This window comes from Ovis aries, chromosome 20 (genome assembly GCF_016772045.2).
Source record: "Ovis aries strain OAR_USU_Benz2616 breed Rambouillet chromosome 20, ARS-UI_Ramb_v3.0, whole genome shotgun sequence".
In the NCBI taxonomy this organism is placed as follows: Eukaryota; Metazoa; Chordata; class Mammalia; order Artiodactyla; family Bovidae; genus Ovis; species Ovis aries.
The window spans coordinates 28,429,975-28,443,989 of NC_056073.1; the positions used below are offsets into that span (position 1 = coordinate 28,429,975).

Below are 14,015 nucleotides of genomic sequence, written 5' to 3' on the forward strand. Positions count from 1 at the left end.
TAAATGCAGTATGCAGTCTTTCCCATGACCTCTTTTCCATTTCTTCACGTATGATGTTGGATGACTGACATCATCCTGTCAACTTATTCTTACTTCTATATTTGGCTGTAATGTACTTACTTGGATAAAAAAATTGTTCAAACATATATAGCTTGTCATGCAGTAGCTTCCTTAAGCCACAGTGCATCTAGATCAGGATTTCTCAGTGGCAGCTGCATTGACATTTGGGGCTGGATAATTCTTTATGTCTGGAGTTTTATACATTGTAGGATGTTTAGCAGCACCACTGGCCTCCTCCCACTAAATGTTAGGAGCATCCTCCCAAGCAACTGTGACAACTAAAGATACCTCCAGACATTGCCAAATGTTCCTACAGACGAAATCACCCTCTCTGCGCATCACTGCTCTAGATGGTACAAAGTTCTGTATTTCCCAGTTGCTCATGTAGTAACTGTTGTTTTGCATTTTGGGTTAACAGCGGTAATTCAAAGGCCATATCACCATCAAATGACTGATCAACCGACCCACTGGCTTCTTCCTCACTCTAGGCTCCTGTCTTTAGAAAATTTGAAATTGTAAACTCTTTTTCTGTCCCCTTTTAAAGAGATATAAATCTGGTGCACTGAGATGACCCAGAGGGATGGTACGGGGAGGGAGGAGGGAGGGGGGTTCAGGATGGGGAACATGTGTATACCTGTGGCAGATCCATGTTGATGTATGGCAAAACCAATGAAATATTGTAAAGTAAAATAAAAAATAAATAAATAGAAATTCAAATACATTAAAAAAATCTTTTAAAAACTTCCTATCATTTTCCCCCTTTTTCAGCATCACTGTGAAGCTTGTAGGTTCTCAGTTGTCTGACCAGGGATTGAACCCAGGGCTGCATCAGTGAAAGCCTGGAATCTTAACCACTAGGCGACCAGGGAACACCCTTTCTTGTCAGTTTTACAGCCCATGAATGTCTTTCTCAGGGATGGGAACCATCATTTTGAAATATAATTGTCAAGGAAGAAACCTTTCTGATCTCCTAGTATCTCTGGGAGAGTAAGAGTCTAACCTTCACGGGAATTAATTACTGCTAGAGTTATTAGAAATTAATAAAGTGGCTAGGTTTAAGTTCAGGATTTAAGAATCAGTGTAGTATTCTTAACAGTTATAGTTCTCAAATTTCTTAGTAGCAACACACAGAACCAATCCTAACTGTATTTAGCTATACCACACAGTCTCTTGGAAGGTCTGATAATCAAGCTTGGAAGATATGAGCTCAGGACAATGACACTGTCCTAGAAGGGAGTACCCTGCTATCACTGCCAGACAGACTCTGCATTTCCTACCATGGATGTGGGGAACAGGGTTACAGACTCTACTACTTCCACTCCCCAAACTGAATGCCTGGACCACTAACTTCTTTAGAAATGGATGCCACATAGTTCTTGCTTCTCACATTTTTGTTTTCTTAGTTAAAATCTCAGGATGAAATATCTAATCTCAGAATCAAGGTCCTATGTTTACATTCTAGCTGAAATAAACACCAAGAAAGTGAGTTTTTGTTTTCTGCCTTGGGAGATAGTGGTAAGAGTAGTGTGGGAATTCCTACAATTTATGGCATTGTTCAAAGATGCTTGGTATCTGCAGTGAGTGTTTAACACGAATAGAAATTGAATCAGGTTTATAGTAACCACACAAATGTAAAATCATAGAAAAAGGCTACTGAGAAGTGTGAACTACTTTCATAAAGAGAATTAGCAAAATATTATTTAGTGTAAAACATTTTAGTGTTTCTTGGTTAAAGGAAACTATATAACAGAGTACATATCTCAAGCTAATTTGTAAATTTTGAATGAATGAATGCTCTCAAGAACAAATGCAGTGTTTGTTGAACTGAATGAAGAGGTTCAAAATAAGAATACAAGGCAATAAAAATACTTTGTAAATCAAAGAATAGTCCTCTACCTAAATCACTACAGTAAAAAAAAATACAATATTACTTAACTAGCTTAAATACATAAACATAGATTAATAAAAATTTGAAAGCATAGAAATGGAGATAAAAATGGACATACATTATAATTCAGTAGGCTCATTAAATAATACATCAATAAAAGAAATATTTCATAAATTAACATATTTAGTTGGTGTGTAGCATAAAAATATAATTTACACATTATTGCAGATGGATTGAAGAGTCTAATAACTAACAAAAAAGATTTAATTATTTGTCATTCAAGACTATCCCTGGTAACTTAGACTGGTTAAGCTTTGTTGCTACAACGTTTAGAAACTCATATGAAATTATATGAGATTGCATAGTAAAGAAAACTAAAATAATAAAGTTAAAGAGGGACTGAAAAAATGGTTTTTGCTGTTGTAAAACACAGAATTCTAAGATTTATAAAACTTTTTACATAATGGATAAAGAATAAAAATATTTAAAATTAAGAGGAATAATATGAGAGCAAAATAAAAATTGTAATATATTTACTGTCTTCATCTATCACAATAAAAATAATTAAAGTTAAAATATTGCAGCTATAAAGATTAAAAATCTCTACACTACCCAATGTGTGTATATTTTATATACTTTTATGTTCCAGGCACCTGTTGTGATTTCAGTCACCTAATAGAATCTCTCTGCATGTTTGTTGTATGAATTCATAAATCATGGGAGACACGTAGAACTGACATGGCCACAAATTCCTAATAGCCACATAAAATGATTTAACAATTTTTAGAAAACAATACAGTCACATACTCAAGGCAGCTTAACATTTCACATGAGACTCAGCAATCTCATTCCATGGAATTATAAAGAGTAGAAATTCAATTTCTAGCATGAATGAATAATTGGAAAAAATATATATATGTATAAAATAGGTGAATGATTAAACGTATTATGATATGAATTCCATTGAATTCTGTGTATTCAAGAAAATTATATTAGTGAAACTACTTAAATATGCATAATAATTGTATATGTTTGTATCAGCATGTAAACTTGGCATTTAAAAGACAAAAATTTAAATGGACATTTGGAATTAAACAATTGGTGAGTGGAACTGTGGATAAATTGTCACTGTTTTTCACTATTATTTTGTCTATGCCATTTTTCCAAAAGCGCTATGTTTGTTGGTATGACCTGATATGTGTTTGTATCTGCATGTCTATATGTATTGGGAGGAAAACGAAAGTAGTGGACCTACACTAAAATATTATATATAATTGTTTATTTTCTCTTAATTTGAAAGAATAACAAAAAGTCTTATTTCAGTGTCTAAAAAAGTGAAGATGTCAAACTAAGCATTTTCATTATGATTATGGTTATAGTATTTGGCTTAGCAACAGGAAAAAAAGTGTTGTTTTTCCTCAACATTACTATATACATATTACATGCATGCTCAGTTGCTCAGTTGTGTCTGACTCTTTGGCAGTATTTACCATTTATATATAATGGATTCCAGTTATTAAATATGCTCCTTGTGTGTAATATTGGACAGCCATCGACAACAGGACAAAAATGTTTTTTACCTGGTAAATTCACCACCCAACAGTAACTTTCTTAAAGCTCCCTTCATGGCTTTATTCCTCAAGCTGTAGATCATAGGGTTCAGTGTTGGGGGCACTACTGTATAAAAGATAGATATGATCATGTCAGAAGCAGTTGGAGAATCTGAAGTTGGTTTTAGGAACTCAAAAATGCCGGTGGAAAGAAAAAATGACACAACAAAGAAGTGGGGCAGACAGGTAGAGAAGGCCTTGGAGCGGCCCTCAGCAGAGGGTATTCTTAGAACCGTGGAAAAGATGTGCGCATAGGAAAGAACAATGGAGACGAAGCAGATGAACGCCAGCACAGTCATGAAAGCGGCCACTCCAATCACGCCTAGGTAATCACTGGAGCAGGAGAGCTTCAGCAACTGGGGGATATCACAGAAGAACTGGTGGATTATTTTGGCCCTACAGAATGTGATGGAGAATGTGGCAGCTGTATACAAGATTCCAGAGATGCCACCACTCAGCCATACAGCTGTCATAGCCCGCTTACAGGCTCTGGGATCCATAATGACTTCGTAGTGCAGTGGGAGGCAAATGGCGGCATAGCGATCGTAAGACATCACTGTGAGAATGGCCATCTCAATCCAGGCCAAAGACGTGAAGAAGAAAACCTGAAGCATGCACTGACCGTGGGCAATATAGCCATTGCCTGTCAGTGAGTTTTCAATGGACTGGGGGACCGTGACAGAAATGAAGGCGAGGTCCAGGAGCGAAAGGTGTTTCAAGAAGTAATACATTGGGGTTTGGAGATGCCGGTCCAGAGTTGTGATGGCGATAATCAGGAGGTTTTCTGCTAAGGTTAATAAGTATATTAACAAGAAAAGCAACGCGTGTAAGATCTGCAGCTCACGGTTGTTGGAAAACACCATGAGGAGGAATCCGCTCATTGTGGTTACATTTGCCATAACCATTTTGAAGGTACAAATTGTGTTGGCAGCTGGAAGATAAAGAGGATGGAGGAAATGCAGTAGAGAGATATTAAAATATTCATTTATTCATCAATGCTTCTTTCAACAATTACTTTTTGAGTACCTGTCATTCATCAGCTGTGCCCTAGATGCTGGGGACTCGAAGGCGGAGATATGTATATCTTGTGTGCAGGGAGCTTACAGAAAACAAAAGTTAACCTGAGTGCAGATGTGATCAGAGTCACTGGTCCTGTCGCAGAAAAATGGTTGCATTTCCGCCACTAAAAACACTATTCCGTTTCCACAAAGTGAAACTTGTTGCTTTGCTTTACGTCAAGAACAGAAATTAAGTGATCAGTTCTTAATTAAAGGTTTCACAAAATTGGATAGATTATATTGCTCTATTTTAGTATTCTGAAGGGCCCTTTAGAGGAATTGTGGTTGGATGGGATGATATCTAAGGTTCTTCCCTAGCAAGCCATTCTAATAAAGAGAAAATTTTTATAATTGTGAGGCCAACAACCAAATTATGCAGTGTTACTGCCTTTCCAGCTAACATTTTATTTAATAAACACGTCTTGAAATCAAGAACAAAAAAGCTTTTACAAAGGAATTACTTACATTTCACTATCAAATTTAGTGTTTAATCTGTCTAGGGCTTCTTCTGGTACCTAACAGTTTTCTCTCTGAAATTTCACTTCATTTCTCTTCACATTGTCTTCAGCTAAAGTCATTAAGTATGTATTGACTATTAACTACATGCAAAGGCATTTGCAAAGAAGAGGAAGAAAGAGTGATTGCTCTGAGGTGGCTTTCAATGTGGAATGAAAACTTTCCACAATGAAAACCCAATATACAACTTCAGAAAGACACTCTAAAAAGGTATAAAGTGATCTACAATTCAGAAAAGAAATAAATCAAGTTTTAGGCCATTGTGTAGTGTTTTGGGCTTTGCAGGATGGAGATAAACAAAAGGTCTCCATTCATTAAAATATACCTCAGTATATGAGAACTGACCAGTCACTTAGTCATGAGCCTCTCATATTCCTTAATTTTTTTCTCTGCCTTTGAATTCTAGGCAGCAGCTGGGGAAAAAAATAAAATGAAAAACTGCTGAATGAAACAGTCTCTTTGAGTTTTATTCTGAACCATGTGCAAAATTGAGGGCAGGAAGGAAAGAGTTGTCAGAAGAGACATGAGGGAGACAGAATAAATCTGAAGTATGAACAGGAAAGTTTGACATTAGAGAAGAGAAAAAGAAAGTAAATGAGAAAGGCTATTGAACTAACAAAAGCCTCTCAGACTGATGAGAAATGGGGGTGGGGTGATGATCTAAAGAAGATTTTCTTAAATATCATTGGCGAATTAGATATGATTAACAGATGTGAAATCTCACCAGAAATTTGTGTGTGTGTCTCATTAATTCAGGTTCTTGGAAATCAGTCTCCTCCGTGAAGAATGAACTCAACATCCGCCCCCCTCCTTCTACCAGCAGGGGTCAGTAGTATTAGATTTACAATTTTACATTAAATTTAAATTTTTAAACTTTTGTTTTGGCTGCCAAATTAAAAGTCTTTCTCTTTCTCTGTGCATGTGAATTGCAAAGTTAATCTAGAATACCACCCTCTTACTCCATTTTTATTAAAGCCTCACACAGCTAATAGAAAACAGAAAGAATTAAAGAGCAAAGGCTACGCTTTCAACAGTTTCTCCCTTTCTGCATTGGAGAAGCAGTTGCTGCCTGTTTTTTTGTCTCTCTTTCCCTTGAACTAATAAAATAATAAATGACATCATTATCCATACTTAATCTTGATATTGGTACATAAAGTATTTTAGTCTGCCAGATTTCCACCAGTGATTATCAACAGTCTGGGAAATAAACTGAAAAATTTTGAGCATTTATTTTCATGAGACAGACACCATGCTAGAGTTTGTCATAAAATATGCCTCAAGTTTTATTTTTTTATCTTCTATGGCCTAAGCATTTTAATCTCTATTTTTAAAAGAAAAAAATAAGATTCAGAATACTTAAGTGACAGAATTGAATCTAAGCACCAAACCTTTTCCTTTGCAATTCATACCACTGTCTTCATCTAAAATCTCTGAGTATTTATGGAAGACATGCAGAAACATTGGGAAAAAAGCCAAAATTACACCGAACATTTATCTATTCAAGGCTTTGTCTTTCATGGTGATATCAGAGACTATGATATCACTATAGTAGAGTTACTCTCCTGTTATAGTACAGTATAAGTACTACACATGGTATAGTGCAATCACTTAACTAAATGTTTATATAAACATATCAAATATTACCCTTTCTTAATTGATTGACTTTTCTTAAATTGCTCATTTTATAATATATTCATGTGAAGTAAATCTATGACCTTTGTTAACAGCTCATTTTCCTTGTTAGAATGAATAGTCTTGCTTTTTTAAATTCAGTTTGAAGAATATAATGTTCTGTCAATTTCCATAAAACATTTTTCTCTTTCCTCATTCAAGATTGTAAAACTTACCACAGCCACTATTGGTGCGTGGGTAGTTATGAAAGTTGATCAAAAATTTTTGACCTTTCTCATCTATAATGACATCTTTTAAAACATGTTGTTTCCCTTGAGAACCCAAGGTTTCTGTTGCTTTTGGGATCTTTTTTCCCCCCATCTTTTGTAATGGAAGCCTGAACTGAATGATGAGACTATTTCATTTTCTCTCCTTCTCTGTCACCTGGGACTTGAAACTTTTCACACAGAGGGGGAGTGAGTTGGTAAACTGTGGGAATTTTCTTTCTAGTTCACTGGTTTGCAAACTTTAGCAGAGGTATAGATCACCTGGAGAGCTTGATAAAACAGGTACCTAAACTTCATACTTAGTAATTCTGATTCAGAAGGTTTAATGTTACCTCTATACATTTGAATGCCTAACAAACTGCCTGATGCTGCTGCTGATGGACTGAATGCCACATTTAGAGAACCACTGTAATAGCTAAATCATGCATTTCAGAAAGGCAAACAAAATTTTAAACATTAAAAGAAATTTTAAATGTCAGGTGTCCTGGGAAATTAGAAATCAGTGTTTATAGAAATTGAGGTCTATGAATTGCATCTCAGATTTGGAACAGCTATTTTGGGCAACCATTGTGGTCTCTAATAAACATAAAACTATCTACTAAAAGGTCTTAAAACAAATCTAGCAACAGTACCTGAGAATCTCATAAAGAGGTTCAGTCCATTAAAATTATTATTTAAATATATGCATACTTATATGCATATATATGCAAATATATGCATACTTAAATATATACTTATATACTTTATAAGTATACTTAAAAATGAATGTAAATCCATGATGTTATTTTGTAATTTCTGAATTCTCTTACCATCTTTTATATACATTATTAATATTTTTCAGTAATAATCATATGACTATAAATTTATTCAATTTATATTAAAAAGGCTTCTTCTGAAGCTGTAAGGACACAGATTTACTGTTTTAAAGGCTACACAGTATTCTGCTGAAGGCTATCTCATTAGTGTATAATAGTAGAAGACACTTATTTTTACAGATGATACAAAAACGCATATACTCACATGAGATCGCAAAGAGTTGGACACAGCTGAAACGACTTAGCATGCATGCACGTGGAGAAACAAATCATTTGCAATGAGCAGAGGCAAATACGGAGAAGGCAATAGCACCCCACTCCAGTACTCTTGCCTGGAAAATCCCATGGATGGAGGAGGCTGGTGGTTGCAGTCCATGGGGTCGCAAAGAGTCGGACATGACTGAGTGACTTCACTTTCACTTTTCACTTTCACTTTTCACTTTGATGCATTGGAGAAGGAAATGGCAACCCACTCCAGTTTCTTGCCTGGAGAATCCCAGGGATGGGGGAGCCTGGTGGGCTGCTGTCTACAGGGTCGCACAGAGTTGGACATGACTGAAGCGACTTAGTAGCAGCAGCAGCAGCAGCAGAAGCAAATAAGTGAGCTTGGAATCAGACAAATATACCTTTGAATCACTATTTACTATTCTCGGAGAAGTCTCAAGAAATTAATCTGTTCTAAATTTAGTGTCCTAATTGATAGAATGGGGCATACGTAGAACAGGTCAGGAAGCAATAATTAGAACTGGACATGGAACAACAGACTGGTTTCAAATAGGAAAAGGAGTATGTCAAGGCTGTATATTGTCATCGTGCTCATTTAACTTATGTGCAGAGTACATCATGAGAAACGCTGGGCTGGAAGAAGCACAAACTGGAATCAAGTTTGCTGGGAGAAATATCAATAACCTCGGATATGCAGATGACGCCACCCTTATGGCAGAAAGTGAAGAGGAAATAAAAAGCCCCTTGATGAAAGTGAAAGAGGAGAGCGAAAAAGTTGGCTTAAAGCTCAACATTCAGAAAATGAAGATCATGGCATCTGGTCCCATCACTTCATGGGAAATAGATGGCGAAGCAGTGGAAACAATGTCAGACTTTGTTTTTTTTTTGGCTCCAAATCACTGCAGATGGTGACTGCAGCCATGAAATTAAAATACTCTTACTCCTTGGAAGGAAAGCTATGACCAACCTAGATGGCATATTCAAAAGCAGAGACATTACTTTGCCAACAAAGGTCCGTCTAGTCAAGGCTATGGTTTTTCCAGTAGTCATGTATGGATGTGAGAGTTGGACTGTGAAGAAAGCTGAGCCCCGAAGAATGGATGCTTTTGAACTGTGGTGTTGGAGAAGACTCTTGAGAGTCCCTTGGACTGCAAGGAGATCCAACCAGTCCATCCTAAGGGAGATTGGTCCTGGGTGTTCTTTGGAAGGAATGATGCTAAAGCTGAAACTCCAGTACTTTGGCCACCTGATGCAAAGCGTTGACTCACTGGAAAAGACTCTGATGCTGAGAGGGATTGGGGGCAGGAGGAGAAGGGGACGACCGAGGATGAGATGGCTGGATGGCATCACCGACTCGATGGTGAGAGTTTGAGTGAACTCCGGGAGTTGGTGATGGACAGGGAGGCCTGGCATGCTGCGATTCATGGGGTCACAAAGAGTTGGACACGACTGAGCAACTGAACTGAACTGAGAACAGTTGCTTGATAAAATTAAAAGAAAAATGTATATACTGTACCTGACATTTATTAGAGACTGAATAAATAGGTAAGGGGAAAGCTATTATAATACATAAAAGGAAGGGAAAATTATATGGGTACTTAATGCACATAAGAAACCTGGAGGTCTATTGGAATTCACATAATACACCACAGATATACTATCTCATGAACACAATTAACTTATGTGGCAGCAGTCTGGAATCTATTTTTTAAAAGCCAACTTTATTTTTGTCAAGCCTTTCTATTTTATATTGGGGTAGAGCTCATTAACAAACAATGTCGTGATAGTTTCAGGTGAACAACGAAGGGACTCAGCTATACACATATATCTATAAAAGCCAGCTTTAAATTGTGCTCACCATTTCCCAGACTAATTGCTTTTTCTCTTTTATTTCAGAAAAATATCCTATAAGATGCCTAAAAATAAAAATTGAATTTGTAGAAAGAAGGCCAATATCCCTAGAACTGTAACATCTTAAATTCTGAAGAATTACGTTTTGAGAAGACTGTAAAGAACAGAAAAGCTAGAAGGGAGTTCCGGAAAGAAATCAGATGTTTTCCTGCTACAATCTGAAACATAATAACAGTACCTTTTATTTGGTACTTTATATGGTACTTTAGAGTTTAAAAATGGCTTTTAAATGCATCTTTCTCTGAGTAAATTCTTCTTTTGACAGTATCTTCCTCAGAGCTGCCTTCATGGCTTCATTCCGTAAACTATAGATAACTGGATTGAGCGTTGGAGGTATCACAGTATAGAAAATGGAGAACATGAGATCCATAGCTGACTGGGAATCAGAAGGGGGCCTTAGAAACTCAAAGCCTGCAGCTGAGAGGAAGAAGGTGACTACAAATAGGTGGGGTAGGCAGGTAGAGAAGACTTTGGTTCTTCCCTCAGCTGATGGAATTCTCAGCACTGCAGAGAAGATGCGAATGTAGGAAAGCACAATAGAGGTCAAACACATAAACGCTGTTGAGGTTGTGAATGCAGCCACTGCAATCTCATTAATGAATTCATAAGAGCAGGCTAGTTTCAGCATCTGAGGAACATCACAGAAGAATTGGTGAATGACTCTCTCCCCACAGAGTGGTATGGAGAAGTTAACAGCTGTGTGCATGAGCCCAGAGAGGCCCCCAGCAACCCACACAGCTATCACTGCATGCCTACAGGCACAGGGGTCCATGATGGTCTCATATTGCAGTGGTTGACAGATGGCTACATACCGATCATAAGACATCACTGTGAGGATGGCCACTTCTGATGAGGCCAGAGCTATGAAAAAGAAAACTTGAAGAATGCACTGACCAAGGGAAATGTAACCATTGTTCATAAGTGAATTTGCGATAGACTGGGGGACTGTGACAGAGATGAAACACAGGTCCAGAAGAGAGAGGTGCTTCAAGAAGTAATACATGGGGGAATGGAGGCGACGGTCCAAGGTAGTTATGGTGATAATGAGGAGGTTGCCTGTCAAGGCCAGCAGGTATGTCACCAAAAACAGCAGTGCATGTAAAATCTGAAGCTTACGGTCAGCAGAAAACCCCACGAGGAGGAATCCACTCGCTGTCAGGTTGGCCATGATCACTCTGAAGGTAGCAGGGATGTCTCTGTTTAGGAAGCCAAGGAACAGCAGGAAAGAATGTATGATATTGATATAGCTATTAGTCAAGTAACTAAGTGTACTCAGCAAGGAGCTACTAAAATCAAGACAAATTTATCTTCATGGGAATGTGGCAACATTTAATTCAGAAAAATCTTCAGCCCTTTTTCAAAAATTGAACTTCTAAATGTGATCAACAGCTTTACATAGGTTAAAAAAAGTTATGAGAATTTTCTGGAGAGATAATAAGCAGATAAAGTCTTGAAGGTTGATGAATGTGCAGATGAAAGATAAATTTTCCTATTTTTTGAAACGGATAACAGTGACAGGGAGATGATTGGGAGAAGAAATGAGTTCTGATGGGAGAAGCCCAGTTGGAGGTGTGCCAACCATAAAGTTGGATATGAGGATTTGGAACTCAGTAGACTATGGCAGTGCTTGAAACACCGCCAATTCAGTAAGAGTGCTCTTACAAGAATACTTTTGAGTTAAAACACAGATGGAAAAGAGGTCTGAGGATAGACTTTTAGATACCATCAAATTTAAATAGATGTAGAGAAGAGGACTGAGTCAGACTGAAAAAGAATATTTACAGAAGAAGAACACCTGTAAGGAGTAACATCATAGAGCCAATGGAAGAAAGATGTTTTAAAAGAAAAAAAAAATAATGTACAATTTTTGCCAAGTTGCTTCAGTTGTGTCTGACTCTTTGTGATCCTGTGGACTGTAGTCTACCAGGTTCCTCTGTCTAAGGGATTCTCCAGGCAAGAATACTGGAGTGGGTTGCCATGTCCTTCTCCAGGGGATCTTCCCAACCCAGGGATCAAACCTGCATCTCCTGCACCTCCTACATTGCAGGCAGATTTTTTTTTTAACCACTGAGCCACCAGAGAAGCCCCCATGTACAGTAGATTCATTAATGTAAGAAAGGAAGTGTAAAATAACAATAAAAGTATTGAATTTACCATTGTGAGGGTCATTTGTGGATTTGCTAGAAGCATTTGGGAGGACTAATGGGTACAAAAGTATGAAAAATGTGGTTTTAAAAACAAATGAAATGTGAAAGGAAATATAAAAATTTTGGAGTACATCTATAAAATGTCTCAAAAAATATAGAGAAGTTTCACTCACCAGAGCTGATCTTCGTCAGTAGGAACCAATCTCTTTTAATCCTAAAATTGAACATCTTTATTCTAGAATTGAGCTGGTGGCTTGATCTTTGTAATTTTCATGTAAGGAAAGGACTGAGATGTTTTCATGTAAGATTGAACAGTGAGCATAGACCCAGAGACATTTTAACTTTCCACTGAGCGCTTGATACCCATGAGCCTAAGGACAGCCCATGAAGTCAGTGCTGCCTTGGCACTAGGGAACAAACTTGTTCAGCGTGGTTGATGTTTCACGTAAACACTATGAGTTCAAGCATGGGACTTCATGGACCTGTCCCTCAAGGACTGCTTCAGTGAAAAGTAGTTAATTATCATCTGGGTTGAACTGAATCTTAGATTCTGCATTCCAGAGAGTGAAAAATATACAACATATGTCATTTATTTTCTATAGTATAAGTTCAGACTTAAGTTTCTCTAGTAAAAATGATCAATTTTAACTTTACTGGTCACCCATGAAGTCATGCATGTTTGTATGGACCTCATTTAAAAAGAGAATGTTTAGTAATTGTTACATAAACACATACAAAATTACAGAATCAAAGGAAATTAGAGTTAAAAGACGACTTCTGTGTCACTGAGTCTAGGCTTCATTCAAATACTGTATCTTTCTAAAATAACTCTGAACCTGATCATCCACTCACCATTTTAACAATAGGCTACCACAGATGGGTAATATATCCAAAAATGAACGTATTCTGTTTTCAAATCCTATGACAGTGGGAAAGGCATTTAAAAAAAATCATGGTACCAACATTGAACATGATGAGATCTACCTTTTAAACAATAAGATAAAAATTTTTAAATGTTTAATCTTGCATCTACTCCTACATATTAAAAAAAAAAGCAAAATAATGCTATTTGCAGAAATATGATGGACCTAGAGATTTTTATACTAAGTAACTCAGAGAATGAAAAATATCATATGATATCATATGATAGAATTTCATTTTTAAAAGATAATAAATGGACATATCTACAAAACAGAAACATACTGATAGGTACCAAAAGCAAATTTGTGGTTATCAAAGGGGAAATGTTGCAGGGAGGGTTAAATCAGAGTTCTATACTTTTCTTTAGTATTTCCTTGTTTCTACTTTATGTGGATTCATTTTGTTTCTCTTTTTTAGTTTTTTATTTAAGGTAAAATTTTAGATTATTGACTCAAGATCGTTATTCTTTTTTTAAAATGAACATTTAATAATAAGTATTACCCTTTAAGCACTGCATCCTACAAATTTTGATATGTGGCATTTTTATTTTCACTTACTTCCCAATACTATCTAATTTCCTTTGATTTTCTCTTTGATCCATGGATTACTTAGAGGAATATTACTTAGATTTCAAAGGCTTGGATATTCTGTTATCTTTCTGTTGCTGATTTCTAGTTTAATTTCATTATGGTCTGAGAACATGTCACAGATAGATGAGTGAGGAATTTAAGACCTGAAATCTCATTCACCTTTTAGTTTCAAGGATTTGCTGACTTAGAACCTAGTGCTGTGTGATTGAGAAGAAAGACCTAACTATCCCCTCTATTTTTCCTTCTGAATACCAAGGATTAAAATACTAGAACTTGTTTAACATGTTTCTTTTTTCTTCTGCTACTCCTTAATCTAGAACTAGTAAGATTGATTCATGTAGAATTATTGCCATAAGTGAGTGGTCCTAAGGCTATG

The 14,015-nt window shown here is 36.6% G+C and overlaps 2 protein-coding genes across 3 annotated transcripts; both read right to left on the bottom strand.

The window, feature by feature from the left end:
* Nucleotides 1-2,518: 2,518 nt before the first annotated feature.
* Nucleotides 2,519-4,463, bottom strand: LOC101115167 (olfactory receptor 14J1-like). 2 transcript variants are annotated; one of them, XM_042237360.1, is made up of 2 exons: nt 3,529-4,463; nt 2,519-2,549 (listed from the first exon to the last, which is right to left on the bottom strand). In XM_042237360.1, exons 1-2 carry the CDS (start codon nt 4,461-4,463, stop codon nt 2,519-2,521), a joined length of 966 nt encoding a protein of 321 aa, XP_042093294.1. The 2 variants fall into 2 exon arrangements, with proteins under 2 accessions (XP_042093294.1, XP_004019341.4); XM_004019292.5 differs by lacking the exon at nt 2,519-2,549 and having other exon boundaries at nt 3,525-4,463.
* Nucleotides 4,464-10,186: 5,723 nt separating this feature from the next.
* Nucleotides 10,187-11,149, bottom strand: LOC101115740 (olfactory receptor 14J1). The gene has a single exon (XM_004019016.5). The coding sequence runs from the start codon at nt 11,147-11,149 to the stop codon at nt 10,187-10,189; it is 963 nt and encodes a 320-aa protein (XP_004019065.2).
* Nucleotides 11,150-14,015: the final 2,866 nt, after the last annotated feature.